Source organism: Pelodiscus sinensis, chromosome 15 (genome assembly GCF_052426305.1).
Source record: "Pelodiscus sinensis isolate ZL-2025 chromosome 15, ASM5242630v1, whole genome shotgun sequence".
NCBI lineage: Eukaryota > Metazoa > Chordata > Testudines > Trionychidae > Pelodiscus > Pelodiscus sinensis.
Window position 1 is genome coordinate 16771425 of NC_143066.1, and position 26243 is coordinate 16797667.

Consider the following 26243-nt stretch of genomic DNA (forward strand, 5'->3'; position numbering starts at 1 on the left):
CCTTTTGACACGGCGCATGAGCAGGGCCTTGGGAAGCGCAGGGCCTGGGGCAGCCGCCCTGCTCGCCCTGCCCTAAGTCTGCCGCTGGTGTTGCAAATGCATACTGCACTTATAATGCAATACGGGCCACTTGCTATAAGTGTGACTAACAAGAAAAATTCAATGTTCAAAACAGGCTTTAGTTTGCCTTCTTGCTGCCACTGAAGATGACTCTCTGCACTAAAACTCACTCATCTTAAGAGATTTGCAAAGTTTATTTTGCAGTTGCCTTAATAATGGATTTAATCTCAATTCCATCAATTTGGTTAATAGCCAAACCAAATGTTAAAATACCAAAGTAGTCCTATTTAAGAAGCATAAGCCTATCTTTCAAAATTCTTTAAAACTGTAGTATGGAAGGAGCACAATTAGTCAACATATTGACTTTAAATCTCACTCACTTTTCTTTAGTGAGTAATGAGTATACTACTTGAGTGTCACATTTAAATGTAGATCTAAATTTCTTTAGAAGCTTTTTTACAGCCCTGATGTTCATGCATGATTTAGTACTAACAGGTACTCCTGTTTAACAGCAGAAGGTTCAGAAATCTGGTATGTCCTTCTTGACAAGAAATTTTAGTCTCTAAAAACATGGTCTGTTTCTATTCATCTTTATCAAGTCAGACTTGTTTCTTTTTGCTTGCCTCTCCATACCTTTCCCTTAATTATAATCAGGGATATGTGCCGGGTGCAAACAGATTGGCTTGTGTTAAAGCTGACACAACCAGCCAATAAAAAAAGCCCTTTCTGGCTAGTGGCATCGCAAGCATTGCCTGGCTGCTACAATGAAATAAAATTAAAAATAAAGCAAGGCCTTTGAAACCGCTCTGAATATGTAGGTTAAATCAGTGAACTCACATCAGCAGTCACAGATGGCAGACACAAACTTTTCTTTGATGAAGAATGTTGAGGACTCAAGTGTTAAGGAAACTGAAGATCCTTGGTGTGTCCACTTGAAATTTATGTATTCACTCAAAGTAGAGACATTATGCATGTTTCAGTTTGGATGGAATCTTGGGCTTGAGATAATTACATTTCAAGAATAATATGGCCAGTGGCTTCAAAGATAGATGTGTTGTGTAGGGTCTTAACTAGGAGTAATCAACAGGCAGACTGAGCCAAATCCAGATGCTTTTGAATGAAGCATGAAGTCTTTACTGGTTTGTATTTTCTCTGGAGTCTGGACCTTGACTTACCCTGACCAAGAATTGTGGTCCTTGACAAAATTGATTACCTCTGATTTTAAGTATGCTACATCCTTGTCAAGGCTTTCTCCCACTCTGGCATGATAAATGCAGAAGTGGGGGCCCACAAGTACCCCAAAGCCCTCTTTCCAGACTTTGGTATAAAACTTCCCCCCCAAAATCGTAATCCTAGATTTGGGGATAAAAATCAGCTTCCACCACCCAAGTAATAAGGAAACCAGCGAGAGACCACTTGGGAAATCTCAGCCCCTAAGTAAAACCAGGACACACAAATTAACCAATACCAGGTTAATAAAAAGAAAAGGGAACTTATTATCACCACAATAGTCCCGCTGCAAGCTTAATGACTAGATGGAAAAGTCACAAATTAATATACTCATGGGGGAAACCCAACCAAGGGCCAAGACTTACTTACAAAGGTGAGCAAAACCCATTTTTACAAATGCACAGACATCAAATCCCATTTTCCGAACCATAAAACAATAAAACATAACAGATTTATCTAAACCTTTCCCTACTTACAGATAGGAAGAGTCTGTTCTTGGCTCCCTCAGTAGCTGGAGAGAAACTGCCCCAGGGAAAAACCAAAAATTCCTTTGTCCCAGTTTGAAATTCCTACCTACATTCCTATTGGCCAACTCTACCTGGCTTAGGTATAGTTAACCCCTTAGTTCCCAGGCTGCTGGCCATCTCTCATGATCATGACAATCCTGAACAAGTGTGTGTTGCGGACTAAGCTGAAATATTACAAATGTAGCTAAATGCTATAGCCTGGAACAGTGCACTTAACTTAGTCCTTTAAAATTTATTCTGTACATCCCTACTAAGGGTAGTGACTGCCATTACTACAGTGTGTAGCCAACCCAGCTTACTTCTGAAATTGATTTGTTAGTGTGACCAGAATATTTAGAAACAACATTCGTAGAAATATATATTCTTCTAGTATGGGGAGGTATGAACAGTCTCCTAGAGTTTTGTCAGGGAGGCCCAGGTCTACTTGCCATGACTAAGAATGACACTAGTGTAGCCAGGAGGCGTGACTGCAGCTCATGCAGGCATATGAGTGAGCTACCTTTGAGCCAGTTAGATTTATACTCCAGTAATAAATGCAGTGTAGCTGTGAAGTTGGCTAGTTGAGTATGTACCCAGGGTCCCGGGTGGAATTGTACTAGGGAGGCCAGCACATGCTGCTGCCACAACCACACTGCTATGCACTAGCTAGCTTTGATCTACCTGGAGGCTTAATTTTTAGCTAGGTCAAAGTTAGCTCAGGTATGTGCCTACATGAGCTGCAGTCACACTTTCCTGCTTTTAAGGCATGGTTATCCTACAGAATAAGAAAAGTCCTGTCCCCCTCCTTGGATGACATACTGTACTCCTTCTGGGTCATTTACTTTCCCTGCTCTTCCAACTCTCTTCCCTCCTCCATGTGGAAGATATTACATTTTAAAACTGTACAAAGTCCCATCTGTCTAGCATATCCAAAATCTCTCACTTGGTAATCTTTTTGATAGTTACTTATTCCAAATATTTAAGATAGGTGGAAAGATGAAGTATGTTTGCATAGAGACTTGCTGAATTTAAATCTTTCCTTCAATTGAGTGTTACTGGGGGAGGAGGGAAATCTGGCCAGCATTTAAACTAATCATTCATTTTTTTTTTGGAACTACTAGAATTTAACATCTTGTGAAGCAAACATTAAATCAGCATATGTATGACTATTCCAGCATATATCTTTCTTCTAGATTCCAAGAAACCCTAAGAATGAACTAGTCAGAAGCTACTGTAAAAGCGAGCCCAAGCTACTGAAAATTTGGTTTGTTGAGGAAGGTGATGCACCAATATCTTATAGAGAAGGTGGGAAAAGATAACTTCAGATCCCCCATATAAAATACTGTCTCCGGAAACTAGATTTTAAACCTTTCAGTTTGCTGCAGGTGCAGAGTGGGAATGGAATCTCGAGAAACATGAGATGGAACTTGAAAGGGAAGAATCCTCTAGAGGTACTGGCAGGCGACCTAGAACCCATTTTCTTGGTAGCTTTATATGAGTATTTTCTAAATAAAGAGCAGAAGTGCGCTGAGTACTCCTCAACTACGTTACTACATCACAGTGCTACTTTCAATACCATTACTAATTCATGATTAGGATAATAGTGGCATGTGACTAGACATATAAAGCCTTTTCTGTCTGTCATCTTACTCAAATTAAAGTGAGGATTAGGATGACCATATTTCCCTGTACTGACTAGAGAACACCTGGTAAAACTACTCTTATTAGCGTGCGTTCAATGGCAATCAGCACCATGCAGTACAAACATTCAAATTATGAAGTTGATGAACTGAGCCTGCTAAAAAGAAATGCTGCATAGTTGGATTCATTTTATTTATCTTTGAGGCTTTAGTGTTCACACAAAGGGGTGGTCACACAGATGCCTTCCCTCCCCTCCCCTGCAAGGTTGGTAACCAACAGACCCTACCCTCCTTGCTTGACATTTGTTCTCCATGCCTGCTTGACTGGTTTCCTGGATTGGATCCACCTCTGCTGGTATCGGGCACCACGCCGTCCTGAGGCAACACATGGGCGGTGATTTGGGCTGGTACTTTCACAGGATCCTATTCCCTCTCTTCCCCCTCCCCCCAGATTTGTCATGGTTCACACTAGAATGTGGCCAGTAGCAGCCATTTTGGCATGGTGCAGGAGGGAAGGGATGTGAGCAGCTTCCAGCTGTGTGGGGTGGGGGACAATGGTAGGAGGGATGATCTGGCTCATGACTTTGCAGAGCTCACTTCTCTCTCTCCTGCCCTTGTGGCTGACAACAGCTTGTTCCTACCTACCTATGCAGCTAACACCTCCAGGCTGCTGCTGGCTACAGCCATAACTCCGCCACCTCCTGTGGAGTTTGCAGGGGTGGAGCATAAACCGTTTGGAAATCATTCCCTCATTGCCACTCTAGAGCTGCATGGCCCTCTGCTGGCCTGGCACTCTGAGGTTCCACACACAACTGGAGGCATGGCTAAGCCTTCTGGTCAAGTAAACTTAATCCATTTGCAGGTAGGAAAAGCAACCTAAAAATCCTAAACCCAAAAGATTCCACTGCCCCCGTACCTCCTTGGACTACCTGTGAGTCTTTAGGGTTCTGGGATGGAGCCTCCAGGGCCCAAGCTGGATTCCTTGGAGTATTGTTCTCAGCCCCTGCTGGGCTCTGTTCTTCCAGGGCCTGTTTATAGGACACTGGGCTTCTAGGCTGGCTCCTGCGGACTCTGGCTCAGCCCCTTCCCTTTCACTCCAGGTACAATCCCCAACACTGAGCTGTCATTTAAGGCCCAGATGACCTTGAAGCTATCACCTGACCCTCCTTAATTCCACCCCCTCAGGCTTGGAACGAGCTAATTAAACATGATCCAGGTATGGCTGGCTCTATTGCCTTTAGCAGTTCAGTCACCCTGTGGACGAAACCTTCATATCAGGATCATACACTATCCAGATTAAGTTTCACAAACACCACACTCCTGCCAATTGTTTCCCATTATACTTAGTCTTAATGACAAACTTGGGTACTTAAACCATGAGGAAATTAAGCAATACAGGTCAAAAAGGCATACCTCAATGGTAGCCCCCCAGGCCTTTTTCTTGCATTAGTTTTTGACTATGAATAACTCCTTGCTGAGAAGTTAAGCTGTCATGTCAGAGACGAAACCTCTTAAAGCACCAATCAGCTTGCTGTAAAGCTTTTAAGGTGACCAGCCAAGGGGCACGAGACTGGTTGGTTTTTTTCTTTTTGTCTTTATGATGCATGGAGTCTTTACAGAGCATCAAAATACTTTAAAAAAAAAAAAAACTTGAATCCATAGGAGAAACTGGAATAAAAATCCTCCTCCTTGGGACCTTTTGTTTAACTGTTACTCTGTGCAAACTTCTAGGAGAGACGAGACCTAAATTTGAGTTCAGAAACCAAGTTTCTCACTCTCAAACTTCAAGACCTTAAAGTTGCAAGAGCCTGATCCTGCCGTCACAGGAGGCCACTAACAACTTTGTGACCTCAATGAGAGAGGATCATATCCTGTAGTGTTTTATAACTAGGAGCCTTGTGACTCAGTGCACTATGTGGATCACAGTATCTGAGGACATGTCTACACTAGGAAATTATTTCAAAATAACACCCCAAATAGTAATTTCAGAATGGTGCTTTCACACTGATTGGAGCCTCCATCGGCTTTAAAGCCCCTGGAAGCACTCTGGGGAGGGCACCAGGAGGGTGGACACTTCTGTGGCTCCTTGCTGAGGCTAGCTGAGACTTGTGCTTACAGGGTCTCCTCTCAGGCTGCATCTTATGCCACTTCTACACTGCCTCCCTCCTTGCAGGACACCAAACTCACACCATGTGCTCTAGTTGCCCTTGCAGACACTATCACACTTCCAACATGGAGCTGGAACCGCTGCAAAGCAGTGCCAGGCTCACAGGCCTCCTGCTGCACCTTATGGCGCAGTTCATTCAAACTGCCCATGTGCTGCTTCAGTACAACCAGCCCCAACCTCCACCCAGCCCCTGACGCTTCTGATGCAGCAAATGTTCCTCACTCCCCTACACACCATGGAACTCCCTTTCTGGCAGGGTGAGACCAGGTCCAACTGGTGGGACTGTTATCCTGAAGTGATGGGATAACCAGCAGTGGATCCAGAACTTGCGTAGGCAGAAGGCCAATTTCTTGGAGCTCTGCAAGTGGCTCACCTCTGCCCTCGGACAACAGGACATATGGCTGAGACCCACCATTCTCCTGCAGACGTGTCACTATCACCCAATGGACCCCTGACTACCATGCCTTGGACTACATAAACAGGAAGGGGTACTTCTCTTTGGTGCTGCAGCCCCTGGTGGGCCTCTAGAGACTGTACACTCACATTAACGTTGGAAAGGTGCACAACACCCTTCTATTCTGGAACTCAAGCCTGTTTCAGAAGATGCACATTGGCACTCCCCATCTTCTCTCCCCCCCCCCCCCCCCAACTGCGCTGTCAGGGATATGCCAATGCCCATATGTATCCTGGGCGAAACAGCCTATCCCTTGCTCCTGTGGCTGATGAAGCCCTCCACAGGCAGCCTGGACCCCACCAAGAAGTACTTCAACCCCTGGCTGAGCAGGTGCTGCATGGTGGTGGAATGTGGCTTCAGCTGTTTAAAGGGTAGGTTCAGGAGTCTCTTCACCCATCTGGGCCTCAGCGAGCACAACATCCTCTGACAGTGTTCCTGAAATTGTTCTGTGGAACACTGGTGTTCCGTGAACAACTCGCAGGTGTACCGCGACTTCTTCCTTGTTTCTGTTGCTTCTTTGTTTTTCTGTCAATTAAAAAAAAAATTTTTCATAAGTGTTCCACATAATAAAAATAATATTGTGTGGTGTGCTGTGGTCTCAAAGTTTAATAAACACTGCCCTATGAAGTGGTGGCCTGCTGTGTGCTCCACTTCCTGTGTAAGAGCAAGGGGGAGACTTTTCTGCTGGGTGAGGTCAGAGGCTGTTCTGCTGGACACCAGTGCCATACGGCAAGCACATCAGGGGACTGTGCTCATCTGGAAGGCTTTGAGGGAGAGTTTCAGCCAAGGCCACCTGTGACTCTTCCCCTAGGCCTTGCCACAAGGGGCTCCAGCATTGCTCCTGTGTGCCTTTCCTTCCCCACCCTCTGCAGAGCAAATAAAGTATTTTTGTTTGGAAAACAGTTCAGTTTATTTGGGAGATATACAACAGGGGAGAGAGAGGGCTGGGACTGGCACCTGCCTTGGGTAGTGCTGGAGGCTTCAGCTGCCCAAGAGGCCCCACCACCATGTGTTCGAGGGGGCTAGGAGGAGAAGCCATGGGTGTGGGTGCCGGGAGTTGGGGGAAGTAGGAGTGGGAAGGTGGCTGCTGGCCTGCTCCATGAGCTCAGCTATGTGCTCCAGCAGAGATTATGGAGGCACATGTGGCATTGTGGTGGCGTGCCAGCTGGTCCCACATGGCCTTCCATTGCTCCTACTTAGCCTGGTGCTCCTCCCACTTGGCAGCCTGCTCCCAGTGTTCCTTGTCAAACCTCAGATAGGGATTGGAGGCAGGCCATCTGATCCTGCAGCAGGTCTTCATGAGTTCACTTTCTCTGGCGGATCCCACTCAATCAGGTAGATGGCGTGGAAGGTGGACGACATGGCACGCTCACAGCTGGCCCAACTGTGAAGAAAAGTTACAAGGGCAATCATCCCAGGAGCCACTGTATGAAGTCTAGCCCTGATCTCTGTACTGACACCAAAGATCTTGGCAGATGATGTGCTTTGATCAAAGCCATCTGTTGCCTAGACAGCAGGCACTTTCTTGCAGGGGCACAGATAGCCTGGGGTGTTTTGCTAGCCCCACAGGACAATCAGGCATGGGAATTTACCAGCGAGGCCATGAGCCGGGGGGGGACGGGGACAGGACAGGGTAACTTGGCTTCCTTCTGTGTCCTGCACAGGCTGGGTCCAGGACTGGCAGCATCCTGCAGAAAGCAGACTTCTATCCCTGCCCGATGGGAGAGGTGTGTGTGTGAGCCGCAGAGGCCACTTGCCAAAGAGTGTTACTAGCATCTCCTCCTCTTCCTTCCTCTGGCAGGTTCCCATGCTGAGGATAAATCTCTGCATCACCATGCTTGACCAGGAGCAGATGCTACCAGAGTGCAGGCATGATCCTGTGCACTGTCTGTGTGGTTCCATGACCACAGCTTCCTTAGTGGTGGCTTGTTGTGGAAAGGTGTCCCACCACAGAGTCCAGAGTAAGGCAGGCCTTTCCAAGAACCTTGTAAGAAGGAGCGAGGGGTTTCTGAGAGAGCGTCATGGGGGTGAATGCTCCAGATTGGCACTCCATGTGCACCCATGTACACAGACTGTCATGAAACCACCAGGCCAAAAAGGAGCCCCTTTCAGCCTGGCATCTGCATGTGTGCGTAGGGAAAGTTAAGGAACTCATGTGAAATGTCTTCACCAGGATTGTCTAAGGCCTGGGAGACGGCGGGTGCAGGGGAAAGGGGAGAGGAAGAGGAGGGGAGAGGGAGAGAAGGACTGGTTCCAGGGTAACAGTTCCTGGCTGGTGTGCTCCTCCTTGTCCTCCACAACCTTGCCCTTGTGGAGGCTGACGCTGGGCATGTTGTGGCCAAACTCAATGACAATGGGTAGGAGAGGTGACTGGCTCCCATCCCAAGATGGAATCCAGCCACTCAAAGCGGTCAGTGTGAGGAGCTGCTCCAGAGTGTGCACTCTGCTCCCTGGCCTTAGTGTAAACCTGCCAGAGCACTTTCATCTTCATGCAGGCCTGGTTGAGGGTCCACTTGTATCCTTTTTCCACAAGGCTGGTGGCCATCCAGCCATAGACAGGGGCCTTCTTCCTCCTGGTGCAGAGATCCTGGAGGTTGGTGGTCTCCCCCCACAGCTTGATGAGGTCCAGAATCTCCACACCAGTCTAGGCTAGTGCCGCCTTTTGCCCCTGGCCAGTGGTAGTCACGGTTGTTGTGGGAATGCTTGAGTGGGGGAGGGGGGCTTCAAGGGAGCACTGGGGTCAGTCATGGCAATAGGTGCTGTGTAGCATGGGACTAGCAAAGCTCTCCTCATGCTGCAAACTCTTTTCCTTCTGCCTGCAGCTTTAAGCTCTGCAGGAGAAGAGGAGCATTGGAGCTATAAGGTATGACCAGATAGGCTGCTGGAGGCCAGTTATTTTGACACATTAGCAGCTGAGTGTCCACACTACTGCTATTTTGAAATAATTTCAAAATAAGCATTATTCCTCATGAAAAGCTGGAGTTATTTCAAAGTAACCAGCCAGTTATTTTAAAATTACAGGCTTGGTAATGTGGATGCTCTGCTTGTTTTGAAATAACTCCCTAGTTTAGGCCAGGGCTTAGTGGTCCTTTAAGTAACATACAATTCCTTTAGTTAGTAGTAACTAAGTTAGGCTCTTGTTGACTTAACTTAGGCCATCATTCACTATTTTCCCTGTAAGCTGCGTGGCAGGGTGGCTGTGGAGCTGCTAATTGAACCCTGCCTATAGATTTAGGGCTGCTGCACAGAGAGCTTCCTGGCTGGGGAGAGGCACTCCCTCGGCAACAGCTTCCTGCTCCAAACAATGAGCATGCTGGTAGGGAAGGGGACATGAGGGAGGGACATGAGGCTTGAGTTGTTAGAATGGACAATACTACATGTACTGTATCAATCTTCATTGACATTTCTCATTATTCCCTGATGCTGGCATCTCAGAAGCACCATCTCAAATGGGAGTTTCTGCAGCTGTTGTGATGGGATGAATCTCAGAAGTCCCCTTAGGGTTGTCCCCTGTTGTGCTGATCATGCCACTGATACCTTCCTTCCTGCCCTCTGGGGCTCCCTAGCATCCTGTCCCACTGGGTCAGAAGCTCTGGTCTCCCAAGACAGGGCACAGAGTTGGAATTACTACTCCCATTCACATCCATTGAACCTGGTCAGATCTGGGAGGGCTTGGCTATAAGGAAACCACCCCCTAACAGGGACCAAAACTCCAAGTAAATCCATCTCATCCCGTGTAAAAGTTATAAAACTTATAAGGTCAGCCCCCTTTATCACTGAAAGAGAGATGCACACTGGTTGCTCCCCCTCCCCTGTAACAATTATTTACTCAGGACTTGATAAGACAAGTGTGTTTATTAAGTACAAAAATAGAATGTGAGTGGTTACAAGTGAAAACAGGTCAAACTGAGTTATTCAATTAAAATGAACAAAATGCTTAGCTAGTTCTAACCTTACACAGTTGTTCTTATCTCAGGTAAAAAGCTTCAAGTCAGTTGATCTTTACTCTGGCTTGGGTCTATAGCTTGACAGAGTTCTTTGTTGTCAGGTATTCTTTGGGTAGCCCAGGCAGTTTCAAAGGACAGCTGAAGACAAACGTTTGATTGCTTCCCACTACTTAAATGGACTTTCCCCAGAATGGGAACCCTTTGTTCAGTGGTACCGCTCCCCCTTTAAGAATAGTAATAGAGATGTAGTCCTGTTAGTCTGGTCTTGCTGAAACAAAAGACAGGACTATGCAGCACTTTAAAGACTAACAAGATGGTTTATTATTACTAACCATCTTGTTAGTCTTTAAAGTGCTGCATAGTCCTGTCTTTTGTCCCTTTAAGAATGTGAATGTTTAACTACTTACTTGGTAAGCCTCACTGTTAATGTTAACTAGTGAGGGCTGGAGCACCCCTCCCCCTACCTCCCTTTTAATTGGTTAACTAGTTAATGTATAACCAATTAAAAGGGATTTTACATCACCATTCAAAAATACGAAGTTGAGAATGGATTCCAGTACCAGGTGGCATGGTCACATGTCTTTCTAGAACCAACCACAGTTTGGTCTTCCAGGACACACACCCATCCACCAATGACCATAAGTTTGAGTACTGTGTCATTAGGTACCTGAAGTATCACTAACAGCCCTCATTAGCACATTTAGAGCTATGAATAGATTCACACTTCACATTGCTAACTTTTCATATACAAGAATGATACATGCACAAAAACAGGATATACAGATTCAGCAGCGTGTAACTGTAAAATTGGTATTTTACAGACCTGTTTTGCATAAGGCATCTTTGAGTTATGCATATTCATAAGCCAATTCTCCTAAGGCATGGATGGGCCCATAGCGGCTGCAATTTATACTCTGAGACAGCTGGGTTAACAGAGTTCTCTCTGATATCCACTAGTAGCCAAGAAATGCCTGCCAACGTAAGTCCCTATCACGGTCATTATATACCTAGTCCCTATGTAGTTAAAAACAAAAATGGAAGAAAAATAATATAGTACAAGATATTAATTTTCCCCTTCTCACTTCACTTGAGTTGCAGCATGATTGTACCTCTTAAGTCATCTCTTATAAAAAGGTAAAGAAATAATTTTATGGGAAGAATTGAGAACACTGTAGAGGTTTTTCTGGTTTTAATTTTTAGAAAAGTAGTTAACGTTTTTTTTTTTCCTTTCACGTCCAATCCATATCTCCTGTGCACAGCACATAAAAGAGCCAGTTACTGGAGGAAAAAAACCCTCCCATGCCTTTGGAGGGATAAGATATGGAGCTCTCAGTCCAACTCAGCTGCTTCTGTCAAATGGCTTGGCAAGAAATCTCATCCTCTGCTGTAAATCTTGATGGAAGCATCTTTTTCCCTAGAAAATAAGGAAGAACAGTCTCCCTTTTAAGCAGGAGAGAATTATCACAAATAGAAACCTAGGCCACAGTCCTAGACGCTGATCTATGTGGTTCAAGTGTCTTCCTGAATGCGTCAGCTTGTAGGATCAGGGTGTTTGCTCTAATTGCAGTTTAGTTCAATGCAACTATTTGGTGCTGTAGATAGATTTGCAGTTTTAACAAGCACTTACTGAATCTGATATAGCATGTAGGCCCTTCCAATCACCTTACTTCAAAACTGGCTTAAATGTTACAATCTTCACTGTATGACTACTCCCATAGTAAGGTAGAACACAGAAATCAGACGGGATTGCAGGTGCCATTATTATTACATTGTGTACAAACAAAAAATGGCTATTCCGACTTCAGTCTAGATAACTTGAAGACTTCAGTGAGGAATGTGACTAAAAATTACTACCTTATTCATAATCAGCTGTCCATGTCAATGACATAAGTTTGATTTCCATTGGCTCTGCAGAACCCACAGAGCTATGATTATGCTATTTTCTATTATGCATCATTAACAATTATTTCCTAAATTCCAGTTGCAAATCCAAATGTTGGGTTGTACAAAATGTAATGGCTGTTGAGTTACACAGGAGTACCTGAGAGCAGAATTCAGCTAGCACAACTTGTATTATTGGTGACTGCTTCAAAAAAGAGTCCCTTTTGACTTTAACTCCCTCTCATGCTAGTAGGGTTTGTACTTAAAAACAAGCTCTTTATTTGTAAATAAAGTACATTTGATACAGGAATTGACACATGGAGCCCAACATCACTTCTGTATTTAATTGCTTTATTTCCTGTGTCACTACACGAGTTACAACATAGTGAACAGTGGTTGTTCTGTATGTGCCCAGGCTTGTCTAAAGAGTGGCTTGTGGATAATTTTGGGCAATGATTCCTACTGATGTGCCCATGATGGTCTGACTTTTAACCAGCTCAGTCATTGGGTTTGTGGTGAAGCTCCTGTTCTAGATGATCAGGGAGACAATGGGGGGAGGAGGGAAAGTTTTTAGGTGGGGAAATCTTGTCTCAGGAGCCAGAGAGTCTATGCGTGTAACATGTTCTGCTTAAAGCGGAGCTCTATGAAGCAGCCAGGCAATCTACATGCTTCTCCCCACCAAGTGGTATTCTAGGGACCAGCTTTCTCTGGTGAAGGGTAGAGACTTGCTCTCCTGACAGCTTCAGCCCTTGATGCTTTCCAGTGACTTTGGAATGTTAGCTTCTCCCTTTCCTCCTACCAGCCTTTACACCTTGCTGAGCCCTGAGCTAGTAGCTTCCTCCAGCAGCATGGATATTGGCCAATATCTGAGGTCTGTAGCTTGAGTAAAGCAAGTACTAATCTGTCTACCCAGGTTGGGAGACTTGCTTCTACAACAGTGCGGACATATCCAAAAAGCCTCAGCCTTACCTCTAAATTCATGAGTCCTTGTTGGATTTTTTTTTTCTGATCTGACAGCTGCAGAGCATGAGAAGCCTAAATAAATGGTTATCCATCAGCTGGGACAAAAGATCTATGGTATAGCAAATGAATGGAAACTTATTTAAAAATCTTCAAAGGGCATTCTCTTAAATAAGGTGTCCTGACGTGTGTCAGGATAGACATTTTTCTCTTTGCTACTGCTGATTAGTCTGGGTAGGTTTAAGAGCAATACCCAAAAAAACCTCTAATCCATGTTTCATCCGTCCCTTATAAACTCTTCAGCTTTAGTTTTAACTCTCTATTTTGCTCCTCTAGAGCAACAGGGAGGGAAGCTTGAAGTAAAGACCCTCTTCCATTTTTGCCAGACTGCAGTAAGGATGTTAAAATGCAGTTAATTGATTAGTTGATGGAATCTCCTTTGACTAGTCAGCTAGTCGATAGGCACCTGTTGGGGCTCTTGTACATTTTGAAGGAGGAATGCAGAACTCTGGGTACAGCTCGGGACCAGTAGGGAAGTCCCACTTATTCTGGACTGCACGCGGGTGCCTCCTTTGAAATGCACAAGAGAGTCCCCAGTGGGGACTGACCAGCTGTGGCAGAGGTAAACAAAGTTTCTGTTGGTACTGCAGTGGGGCACCCTAGTTTGAAGGAATGAAGTAATTTGACAAGTAAGACATTTTATTTAGCAGCTGGGTAGTAGTGTCATCCTTCTGCCCACGTAACCAAACTGTAGAGGCTGTTGTGCACGATTTTCATACTCGCTGACTTTGTGCCACCTGCTGTTAAAGTCTGGCTTTCCTTCTGTGTTCCCAGATAGGCACTTATGTGCAGCCAGATTAAAACACGTAGGCTATGTCTACACTAGTGAGTTATTGTGCAAGAATGGCCATTCTTCCACAGAGCGTCCACACTGCCTACCCGCTCTTGCGCAAGAAGATTTACAGTAAAGCGTGGTAGGGGAGGGCTTCTTGCACAAGAGCTACGCTCTTTTCTAACAGGTGTAAGCTCTCTTGTGCAAGAACTCTTGCGCAAGAGGGCAGTGTGGATGTGCAAGAAACCCCTATGGCTACAATGGCCATCAGAGCTTTCTTGCGCAAGACAGTGTCCACACTACCATGTATGCTCTTGCACAAAAGCACATCTCGCACATGGCAGTGTGGACGTGATGTTGCACAAGAGTTCTTGCGCAAGAAGCAGGCAGTGTAGATACAGCCATAGTGTGCTGGGTAGACTCAGTATAAATAATCTGATTGTGCTGAATCTACAGCTTGTGCTTTTTATTATTTGGTTGGCTCGGGGCTAATAATTGTAGTGTAGCTGTTCTGGGCTCTCTGCATTACATGGGTCTGAGTCTCAGAACTCAGGCTAGAGCCTGCAATCAAGCATCTGCACTGCTCTTAGCTCGGAAAGCCAGAGTCAATGGACCGAGGCTCAGACTGTCAGAGCGTTTGAGGTTCTTTAATGCAGGGTAGAATGGCAGTTGTGTGATCAGTTCCTCTGCTATGACAAGGTCTAATGTGGAATTTCCCTCCATCTGGGCTGCAAACCTTTCAGTTTAGAAATTACAACATTTAGAAATTCCAAGGATGTTTCACTACTGATGGCATGAGGCTTCAAGCAAATATCAGTCACGTTGAGGTACTCCAGGATCAGTCTTCCCCCCCCCCCCCCACTCATTGTCCATAGGCACATCAGAAGGCAATCCTCTTGTTCGCTCTTGAGACTTGCTGATGTGTAGCAAACACCACTAATACCTCACCTTGTGCTTTCAACACTGATACATAAATTCAGGATAATGTTCTTTTGAGTCGTACATAAACTTTGGTACAGTAGGAAATGCATCATTCTGTAACCTACAAATCAAAGCTAAAGCAAAATGATGGGGCAAAGTTTTCAAGTTGAAAGGCTTTTGTATAAAAGCTGACTTTTTTCCAAACAAACAAATGAACAAAACCAAAAAATGGGTAAGAGGGTAGGGTGGTTTAAATCTGTAAAGCTAGTTACTGAACAAGGTAAAATTGTAATATCCCTGTGCAATTACATTACATGTCTTATTTCTGTATTTCAGAGTTCCAAGATGCAGATTCAGATATCTCAAAACTCTTATTAAGGACTGAAGAACCATCTTTAAGATCTGAAAATTGATCTGAATACTGACCATGTCTATTATGGATCACAGCCCCACCACTGGAGTGGTGACTGTAATAGTCATTCTGATTGCTATAGCTGCTCTTGGTGCCTTGATATTGGGCTGCTGGTGTTACCTGCGTCTGCAACGGATCAGCCAGTCTGAAGACGAAGAGAGCATTGTGGGAGAAGGAGAAACCAAAGAGCCTTTCCTTTTGGTGCAGTATTCTGCTAAAGGACCATGTGTAGAGAGAAAAGCAAAGTTGACGCCTAATGGCGCAGAAGTTCATAGCTAACTTCTGGAAGCACAGATGAGTATTTGGACTACATTTGTCTAAATAGCAGAACTGATACTGTGAAGGAATGACATACATTCTGCTCTCTGAAAACATCTTGAGATAAAACTTAAGTTATGATTTTGTTGGTTTGCCCACTGCATGCACTGAGAAACTACACTATCCACCAATTCTGTATTGTAACTCCTTAGTACTAAGAGGTGACTTCTCTGGTATAAAGTCCATTGCTGGCAATGGACACAAAGGGATATGCTGGCATGAAAAGACTAATAGCATTTTTGTTACTTGAATGTTTAGCTGAGCCTATTTTGATGGAACTACTACTGTAATGTGAACTACCTAACTGTGAACTGTAAATAGGCTGCCAGGAGTTCTCTTTTTGTTATCCAGCATATGGAAGTGGTATGAAGTTATTCTTAGTAACACACATTGCAACTTCTGAGTCACATGATGATGGATGGGATGCCAGACCTTCAAAACCAAACCTGCAGCTAGAACATCATAGCAGAAACAAGCTTTGAGTGCACAACAATAGACAATGGTGGTTTTTGTTTGTTTGTTTTTTAAATCAGTGTTCTTAAATGCAGGTGTATAATATAATCTCAGTAAGATGACCGAGGCAGAAAGGATAGGGGTTATAAGGAAGGAACAGTACCTCTCTTCCTTTAGGGTGTAGATATGCTGTGAGCAGCAAATACTGTGATTGCCCTAGCCATGTAGCTAACTGCAAGGAAACTGCCATTTTAACAGCTTCCAGTCCGGAAACTAATGATGGCTACTTCATGTGTGGTCCAGAAGGTTTCCAATGGAATTAAAAATAGCAGTAGAGCAGATCTTTCCCTCCTGTTAGTAAGCATGTGGTGTTTTCACTAGAACTGGCATTAATGTAACTCTTCCTCTTTATTTCCCCATAACCACTGTTTTACATGTGTACCTATCAGCTAGGGCATATGTAAACATGAAACTAAATAGCCAACTGTACAAACTTTTTAGTCTAGATACCAGCTTGTCTACAGTAATGTATTTTGTAGATAGGGTTTTTTCTCCATTTCTTAACTTACAGGGCAGGCTGAAATCTGTCTTGTAACAGCTAACTACATTTTGGGGAAGGGGTAGAGGGAGATGAAAAGTTCATTTGGGGCTGGGGGAGGGTTTTTAAACAACATTTAGTGCAAACTAAAGTACCTTCACATCAAGGGCCCCTCCTTTTTCAGCCTTTCCCTTGTCTTTACTACAGAAAACCCTGTAACAGGTACTTTCAGTGGAAAAATGACAGACTGTAAACAATACCACTGGTTCTGAACAATCATTTAGCTGTGGTTAAAATGTTCTAGATTTCCTATTTTTAGGGCTGCATATTTCCCTAACTACCAGCATTTGCCAGATCCAGTTCACACGGAGCTAAGAAATTCCTTTAACTTAAACTAAACTCTCCTGCAAACAGAGGGAGGGTGGATGGGGGTGTCTAAATAAATGGTAAGGGGTTCTCAGGTTGACAGTTGATTCCTTAGGGCAGCGGTTCTCAAACTTTTTGGGCACTGGAGCCCTTTACATGTGTAAATATTTATGCAGAGCCCTAGCGTTCCACTGATTGTATGTGTTGTATCTATAGATGTTTCCAGTTTGTCAACCTTGTGGAGCCCCTGGAGAAAACTCTGCGAAGTACAGTTTGACAAACACTGCCTTTGGGGGGGGGGGGGGGGGTCACAAGCTGTCAGCCTCCACCCGAAATCCTGCTATACCACCAACAGTTGTAATATAGTGCGAAATATAAAGAATGTGTTTTTAATTTTAGGGGAGGAGGGAATTGCACTCTAAGGCTTGCTATGTGAAAGGGATCACCAGCACAAAAAATTGAGAACCACAGTGTAGATTATGTGAAAGTTCACCCACCACCATCTGTGTGGGGCAACAGTTACGCTAAACAGTGGTGTGAATTACATTGGGAATAACTACACTATTTATTCTTAGCTGGCCATAGCGGTGTGCAAACAAATGATAGTTCACTCATGAACTAAGCTTTCAAGCATTTTTTTCTCAAAACCTCGTTGAAAAAAATTGATGCGCATGCCCCAACATAATTATATCTTTTGACCCAGTGGAGGGGCTGGAATGAGAGATCGAGGGTACAGGAGGGGATCATGCTCTTGGTTGGGTATGGGCCTACTTCCAGTGGATCCTGGTCAAAGGTGAAGTGGGGGTGCTATTGCTTGCTGCCTCTCTTGGCACCACAGACCACACTGCCTTGGAAGCAGCCAGAAGCAGGTCTGGTTCCCAGGTGGAGGCATACAAGCAGCTCTGCACACTACTTTTGCCTGCAGACACAGATCAGGAATTGGCCAATGAGAGTAGGACGCCAGTGCTCAGGGTGGGGGCAGTGTATGGAGCCCCTTGTCTCCTGTCCCCCAGGAGCCTGACCTGCTGTTGGCCACTTCTAGGATGCAGCATAGTTTGCAGCATCAGGACAGACAGGAAGCCTGCCTTATAACCGCCACTAGTCACTGGGTCATCCTACAACAAGGTAGCCCAGTGTCTGACATTATGTGACCCATAGTTTGAAAAATGAAAATTAGCATCCTGTAGGAAGCTATAAACTTGGTAGTTCAGTGGTTTTCAGTCTATTTGAGACACTGGCCTGTTCATGCACACATAATTCTTAACTGCACCCAAGGTGGCAGTTAATAGACTGTTTGGGATGCCAAACCTTATTCTCCTCTCCCTGTTTTTTGTGTGGGGGAAGGCTAACGGGATGTATAAGGAGAATGAATAAGATTTTTCTATCTACTTTTTTACCAATAATGAAATATCTATGAAAAACTGTTCCTTTACTTAGAATTTAAAGGCAGTTAATGGTTAATTGTGGAGCATGTAAAAGTGTTACGCAAAGTTGCTGAACTCCTTCAACTGGAATGACAGAATATTTTAACCATTTGACATTTCATTCAAGTTTACTAAAGACACATTCAGCATTTCCAGTCAATTCTGTAAACAAAGGCAACATGCAGGTGAAGATGGCTAACTTCAGCTGTTTCTTAAAAAAGTATAAATTGTCACTGTTCCTAAATGAACTCTTCCTCTGGGAGACTTGGGAGGAAGCCAGTGCAAAAATTGGTCCTTTTGTAGAAGATGCTTTGTTTTGCTGCCCCTGGGAATTTACTATTTTTAACCTAAGTTAAATTAATACAATGGCTATCACATTAGTGCAATAGTAAAATAGAAAGTGTTTTCCATATCTCCATTTAGGTTTCAAGATCTGGTAAATTGTTTGAAGTATTATGGAAATGTTCTGGTTTGATTTTTTTTCTAGACAATTGGAAAAGATTTTATTTACAACAAATAAAATTTGCATAAATACCTTCCCAATACAGTGTCATTCCTGATTTCCCATGCCCACTTCCTTATAGCATAAGCACTTATTCTGTCCTGTTTTCTTTATGCTCAGTCACTGTGGAATCAATGTTGGAAATATCAAGCCTTTCTCTTTCATGTAATCCGTCTATAGCAGTTAGAACAGGACCAGTATTGTGGTTGGGAAGAATCTCGTCTGACTGAATGGATTTCTTAGTTTCATCTTTGTTCTCTAGCTTCCCCTTTATTGATGCTACCAGGACTTTTAGTAAAGCATTCTCCGTAAGGAGATTTTCTGATGCATCTGCTAATTCTTGAAGCTTTTCAGCCATTTCTTCTAATTCTCTGTTCTTCTGTTCATACAGTGCCTGTAACTGTTCACTGTGGAGCTGAAGGATACTGTGTTGCTTTTCCAGTGTAAGCTTCTGCTGCTGTAGTTTATGTTCTTCTCTTCTGGCTTCAGAAAGTTGGGCTTTCAGCTGATCTTGAGCCTGATGTAGTGCACTGACTTCTGATCTCAATTTCTGAATCTCACTCTTTAAGTGGGAGATATGCTCTTGTAATTTTCTCTCTCTCTGTGGACATTCTTTAGTGCAGGGTTCTGAGTCAAGTGCAGCTGATGGTAAACGTGAGTAATGCAAAATGAACTTAAGCAGATTAGGAAGAGTAACTGAAAAATCTTCAGGAAACTTCACACTTTTGTCCTTCCTATAAAAATACACATTTAAATTACTTCAGAGAGGTAGCCAAGTTAGTCTGTACAGGATAAACTTAAAAAACAACAAATAGTCTGGTAGCACGTTAAAGACTATCAAAACATGTTGATGGTATCATGAGCTTTCATGGGCATAACCCACTTCTCCAGATGACTGGAGTATTAAAAGTTCCTCCCCACCCCCTTCCCTTATTTATTTTTGGATCTGGACCACGAAAGCTCATGATACAATCTATATGTTTTGTTAGTTTTTAAGGTGCTACTAGACTATACAGGGTGTTGACATCTTTAATTTGCAATACCAATTTTTAAAAAATTTAGTGTCCATGAGCTGACCGTGAGTCTTGCATCTAAAGGCAACTTTCTGCTTAAATGCTTTTGAAGCATAAGATCTGTAGTTTGTTAAAGTTTCCGGTCATAGAATTTCCTGTCATAGAAATACCCATTTGAAAATTTGGTCTTGGGGAAAAAGACATTGCATCATAAAAGCGTATATTAGTTTGCCAAATCACTAAGTAAAGTTTGTATGCTACCAGAAAACTTCTACACCTTATTTCTGAAGCAAGTATTCCTAGGGAAGAATTATTGCTCTTTCATTCAGTGACAGAGGTAAACCTGCTCCTACACAGAGCTTGGGCTTACTTTATGATACCCTACTGTGAAGTACAAGCCATAACTTCATTTTGAAGCCTGGACACTACTAAAGCAAACATTTAACCAGTGAATGAAATTGTAGACACATGGCACGACAAACAGGTTCAAGTGCATCAGACATACCCCTTTTCAGTGTGCATTACTGCTAAGTTTAAACTATTCAAACTTACTCCATTTGATAAGTTTCCCCCACACATTCACCCTGCAGTGGTACTACAACAAGTTTAAGGAACAGAGATAATATTTTACCTCTCAATACAGGTCTGCGCTACAAGGAAAGTCAGCTTAACATGTCCAATTCTGGCTACAGAGATAATGTAGCTGGAGTCCAGGTACCTTAAGCTGAGCTAGGGAACCGTCCTAACTGCCGGAGGTCACATTTCCCTCAATACCTCGTATTTTTAAGTACAGTGCTTTAAGCACAGTATAACTGAGCAGAACTTGAGCCCCAGAAGCATACATTCCAAATCTAGGGAATCTGCCTGCATTAGAGGGTAAAAGAACAGAATATGGACCAGGGTTTACACCAATCATCTTTTCTCCTGGTTGAACAGTTTATTAAATCCAAGAGATAAAACAGCTTTTAAAAGCTACTCTTTTCCATACCTCTAGAACAGATCGCAAGTAACTAGCCCCTGCCTCACTTTTAGAGTCATGAAAAGGAACAAAATGCTAAACCAGCTTACGTACAGGAAAGAGTTGTGTAATAGTCCTGGTGGATACTAAATAAATATATATGGAGCCATAAGAAAACAGGTTAAATGTCAGGAAGAATAAAGCTTTCCTTTTATTTAGAGAATAATGAAGGGTTTCTACAGAAAATTTAGTTACTCTTATGTGTTAAGTAACCAGTTAATCTTCAGTCATAAAATACTGACCCTTACATACTATAACAGAAACCAGATGAAAGGCCCCGCTAAAGAAAATCAGACCTTTCCTTTCTGCTTTGTAAGAATCTGAGATTTAAGAGCTAGGTGTCCAAAGCATTGATGATGACGGCCAGAGTCCTGTTGTGGGGCAGTATTAGTGACAGAAGACTGTCTTTTTTAGTTTAGTTTTGAAGCCATAGATTTAGAGAAGCTACCACTCATACTTTCTATTTTAAAGCAAAAGGTATGAAAGGCCTTACTCTGTATATTACACAGTATTAATGAGTAGAGAAAGCATCCTCTTAAGAATAAATGCTCTTAAGAATATATTTCTCAGCTGAAGAGAAAGATTCTTTCCTACTCCTGTCCTTGCCCTAAACAAATTACTGGAATATGCAGTACTCAGTCCCCGTACATCATTTCAATCAAAAATGCTCAACAACAATCATCGTCATATTGCACTCTTTCAGATGGGTTTTTAAACTGAGGGCTCCCCACAAAATAGCACATTTAGATTTCAAAATAGACCCAATATAAGGGAACTTAAAAACCAATGACAATGGTCTTGTAGCACCTTAAAGGCTAACAAAAACATATAAATAGTAATATAAATAAATTTCATTAGTCTCTCAGGTGCTACGGGACCATTATTGTTTTTTAAGTTACAGACTAACATGGCTATCCCTCTGAGACCAATATAAAGGGCTTCACAAAACGTACATTTTTACAAAGTTAAATCAAATGCAGAAGTAATTAGTGGGTTTTAGTGTCTAAAGAAACATTTTTGAATGGAAAAATAATATACAATACACCTTTCTGCCTCCACCCCCTCCAATTTAGCTTTTTTCACTTTTGATATGAAAATAAAACAATCTTTCACTACAGAACAATGATTTTTCTGGATAGATGCAATTAATTTTATATGAGTCTGCCCTAATTCAACCATTATGGTGGTAACAAAATAAAAACTTTATCCAGTATAATGTGTACTGTTTCCCTTATAATAGATATCATACTATGAAGTTTCCAGATAAAAATTAACTTATCACTACCTACTGGAAATTAGTGCAAAGCTATCATATTTCCACAATTCTAATCAGGAAACCTGTACTTAAAACAAGTATTGAACATGATGTACACTTTTATGTATTAACTAGCAAAATCCTGTCAGCCTCAACTAATCTCAGGTTTGAATCAAACAATGTTAAAGGTGGTAAGGAGAACTGAACATGGGACTCGCTATCTTATGCTACAGAACTTCGCAGAGCAAAGAAAAAACTTGTGTATACTCAGCAAATAACTCCAACCACGATTATAATCAGGGTTTGACAAGTGGGGGTGAGCCTCGCTCGCCAGCCGCGCGGTTTGGCACGCTGCGCATGCGCAGACCGTGCTGTGCATGCGCTGATCACTCTGCAGTGCCGTGCTGGGCTAAAATCTACTCACCACAGGCAAGTAGATTGCCCTAATTGTCGCACCCTGATTATAATCCTTCCACCCAAGTTCAGGGATTTATAAAAAAACACTTGCTACACTCTTTTCTACAAAATCCCTTTTTTGCCAAATCAGTAACCAGATTCACAGCAGGTAATATGTACACCAGTGTTTCTTAAACTGTGTTCTGTGGCACACTGGTGTGCCGACAGGCAATCGGAGATGTGCAGCGGAGAACAACAGAATTCAAAATGGCTGCTCTTAAAGGGGCAGGCAATTTTTTTTTCTCAATAACTTTCCCCTGACCCTTCCCCCCCCCCCCATCAGTAACTTTCCCCCGACCCTTTTTCCCCTAACCTTTTTTTTCTTTTTGCTTAACAAAAAAATCCTTGGTGTTCCTCGTAAAAAAAAAAAAATATTGTTTGGTGTTCCTTGGTCTTAAAAGGTTTAAGAAACACTGATGTACACAGTGTGATCCATCACATTGGATAAACTCATATTGATCACTCCCAGTAAGTACTGAGCGGGTAGCCTGGCTGTAAATTAATCAAAGTAAGATGGATAAAAGCACTTTATGTGGAATACAACCAAAATGTACTTACTATTCAGAAAAAAGAACACTAGCCCAGTCCTAGTATTGAATCAATCAGCACAATCTATGTTCAGACCAGGAAGTTAAAAACAAAACCAAACCCCAAAACAGACGTGGATGTTTCAAAGATGTCTAAATGATAGGCGTGCTATACCTTATACAGCTCCCTAAACCAAAACAGTAAAAAACTCCTAATTCTATTTAGCTGCCTGTTCCATGAAAGGAACAGATAAACCAGAATGTTTATCATGCTTAGTAAGTTTTGCTGAACTAAGGATAAAAGTCTTATTACCATAAAATACAAAAGTTAGAAGCTTCAGATCACAGAATCAAACAATTGGGAGAGACCTCAGGAGATCATTGAGTCCAACCCCCTGCCCAAAGCAGGACCAATCCCAAAAAAATCATCCTAGTCAGGGCTTTGTCAAAATGGGACTTAAAACCTCTAGGGATGGAGAGTCCACAGCTTCCCTAGGTAACCCATTCCAGTACTTCACCACTCTCCTAGTAAAATATCCAACCTAGACCTCCCCTATTGCAACTTGAGACCATTGCTCCTTGTTCTGTCATCAGCCACCACTAAGAACAGCCTCACACCATTCTCTTTGAAAACCCCTACAGGTAGTTAAAGGCTGCTATCAAATCCCCCCTCACTCTTCTCTTCGGTAAGCTCAAATCCCTCAGCCTCACCTCATAAGTCAAGTGCTGCAGCCCCCTAATCATTTTGGTTGCCCTCCACTGGACTTTCTCCAATGCAGTGGTTCCCACCCCTTTTTATGGCGCAGACTGTCAAACCCATTCACAAACATTTGGTGGACTAGTAACATTTATTTACATATTTGCCTATTGATTTTGCAAATAATAAAAATGCAAATAAAATGTTGCCAGTCCTCCTAGCTCCAACTGCCTAATACCACCCTTTGACTCCCCACTTCTATGCTCTTTGACCCTTTAACCTCTGACCCCTATAGTCCATGCCAACACCCTCTTCCCCTGTGACTCCCATCCCCCCATTTACTTCCACCCTACCCACCCCCGCACTCACCGGACGGAGCATAGCTGTTACTGCCATGTGGGCAGGGAGAGCGGCCCTCCTCCTTAGCACCCCTTTCCTCCCCAGCGCGTCTTGCACCCACATGGGTTGGGGAGAGGGGGAGAAGCATGGAGCACCAGCCAGTGCCTCCTGCTCCGCCTCCTCCTGCTACCACCTCAGCCCCAGTGCTGCTGCTGGCAAAAGCAGCCACCCGAGTAGGAGGGAGAAGGAAGCCTTGGGAAAGCATCTCTTGCTCCGCCTCCCTCCTTCTTTGAGCCCTTTCCCTCCCCAAGTGCGTTTCCCCAAGCGCAGAGTGGGGAGGAAGCCTCTTGCTGCCACCCCCGAGCCACCACAGCTGCTAGAGGTGAGCTGCTGGGAACATCTGGCTTGAAGTCCGACAGCCACCATGGCCTGGCAGCCAGCAGTTTGTGGCCTGGCAGCGGACTGCAGATGGCGGTTGGGAACCGCTGCTCTAATGCATCCATATCCCTTCTGTAATGGGGAGCCCAGAATTGGATTCAATACTCCGGATGTTGCCTCAGCAGTGCCAAATAAAGGGGAATAATCATTTCCCTAGATCTTCTCACAGTCCTCGTAATGCACCCCAATATGCCATTAGCCTTCTTGGCTACAAGGGCCTACTGTTGACTCATATCCAGCTTGTCATCTACTGTAATCCCCAGGTCCTTTTCTGCAGAACTACTACTTAGCCATTCGGTCCCCAGCCTGTAGCAGTGCTTGGGATTCTTCTGTCCCAAGTGCAGGACTCTGCACTTGTCCTTGTTGAACCTCATCAGATTTCTTTTGGCCCAATCCTCCAATTTGTCTTGGTCACTCTGGACCCTGCCCTCCTAAGTATCTACCTATCCCTCCCACCAGCTTAGTGTCATCTGTGAACTTGTTGAGGGTGCAATTCATCCCCTCATCCAAGTCATTAATAAAAATGTTGAACAAAACCAGACCCAGTACTGACTCCTGAGGCACTCTGCTTGATACCCACTTCCAGCCAGACTGTTGATCACTACCTACTGAGCCCGACAATCTAGCCAACTTTCTTTCCACCTTACAGTCCATTTATCCAATCTGTACTTCCTTAGCTTGCTGGCAAGATCACTTTGGGAGACCATATCGAATGTCTTGCTAAAGTCAAGGTATATCACATCCACCACCTTTCCTATATCCACAGATTCCCTAAAGTAAAAGCTCAACAGTGAAGTACAACAAATTCATTGCTCTTAACACCAAGATCATGCAAGTTGGTGAGAAAGGCAGACTTCTCTTTAAAAACAAAGGCAACCTAGTTTCCCTGCCTAAATTAATTGAGAATTTTGAGGAGTATGGTGGAGATGGAGCACAAAAACAATTCATTATGGCCAAAAATCAGGAATCCTGGTAGATGACTATCTACTTCACTGACTCTTTGGTTAATTTTTATTGTAATTAAAGGTATCTTTACACACTGCCTACACATATATTGTTTAATTTTACTGAATTCAGAAGCTCAGAAAAATATATACATGTACATTTCAGAGTACATGGTACATTACAGTTTTTTAGATTCCCAATTTTATATTTGAAAATGAGAGAGAATAAAGCTTTCTAAAAGTGAAAGGTTTATTATTTTGATAATTAACCCAAATAGAAACCCTTCCAAACCCAGAGGCTACGTCTAGATTGCATCCTTTTTTCGTAAAAGGGATGCAAATTAGACGTATCGCAATTGCTAATAAAGCGGGGATTTAAATCTCCTCTGCTTCATTAGCATAAAAATGACTGCCGCTTTTTTTCGGCACGGAGCTTTGCCGGAAAAAAGCGCCAGTCTAGACGCGGACCTTTCGGAAAATAAAGCCTTTTCCGAAAGATCCCTTATCTCATAGTAGATATTAATCTACTAAAGATTTATTTTTAAATAAAAAAGTACCAGCAAACTCTCCACGTCTACTGTGTTACATTTAATGCAGAAGCTAGCTCTTCCCTTATGAAAGGTTGATGATTTGCTAATGAGTCAGACTGAAAAAAAGTGCTTTGCAATACTAACATTCTCTGCAATGTAAGTTAGAGCACTGCACTGTGACTGATCATCGTTACTATAAAACAGAGTCAATAACATTAAAGACCCCGATCATGGCTGATGAAAGAACTGTCATATTTCCTAAAAATATCTAAAACTCATGTTTTGTGAAATATTAAATGCAGCTTGCATTTCAACAACCACAGCGACAGTTCACACAGGAAATTCTTACATGATGTAACTTGGTTAATGTGTGTGGCTTTCGTCTGAACGCTGGAGCAGAGTGTTTGATATATTC

The 26243-nt window shown here is 43.2% G+C and overlaps 2 protein-coding genes across 6 annotated transcripts in view; one reads left to right on the forward strand and one right to left on the reverse strand.

Annotated features, from left to right (window-relative positions):
• The window catches only part of SNN (stannin), a 37484-nt gene extending 18832 nt beyond the window's left edge, over window positions 1–18652 (forward strand). For all 4 annotated transcript variants that reach the window (XM_089782292.1, XM_089782293.1, XM_025190144.3 and 1 more), the window contains one exon: window positions 14935–18652. In XM_089782292.1, the coding sequence (XP_089638418.1) occupies window positions 15026–15289 (264 nt within the window). In that variant the 5' untranslated portion in view covers window positions 14935–15025 and the 3' untranslated portion in view covers window positions 15290–18652. The remainder of the gene's footprint in view (window positions 1–14934) is intronic.
• Window positions 18325–26243, reverse strand: part of TXNDC11 (thioredoxin domain containing 11) — a 103394-nt gene continuing 95475 nt past the window's right edge. For both annotated transcript variants that reach the window (XM_025190141.3, XM_006134121.4), the window contains exon 12: window positions 18325–19345. In XM_025190141.3, the coding sequence (XP_025045926.3) occupies window positions 18703–19345 (643 nt within the window). In that variant the 3' untranslated portion in view covers window positions 18325–18702. The remainder of the gene's footprint in view (window positions 19346–26243) is intronic.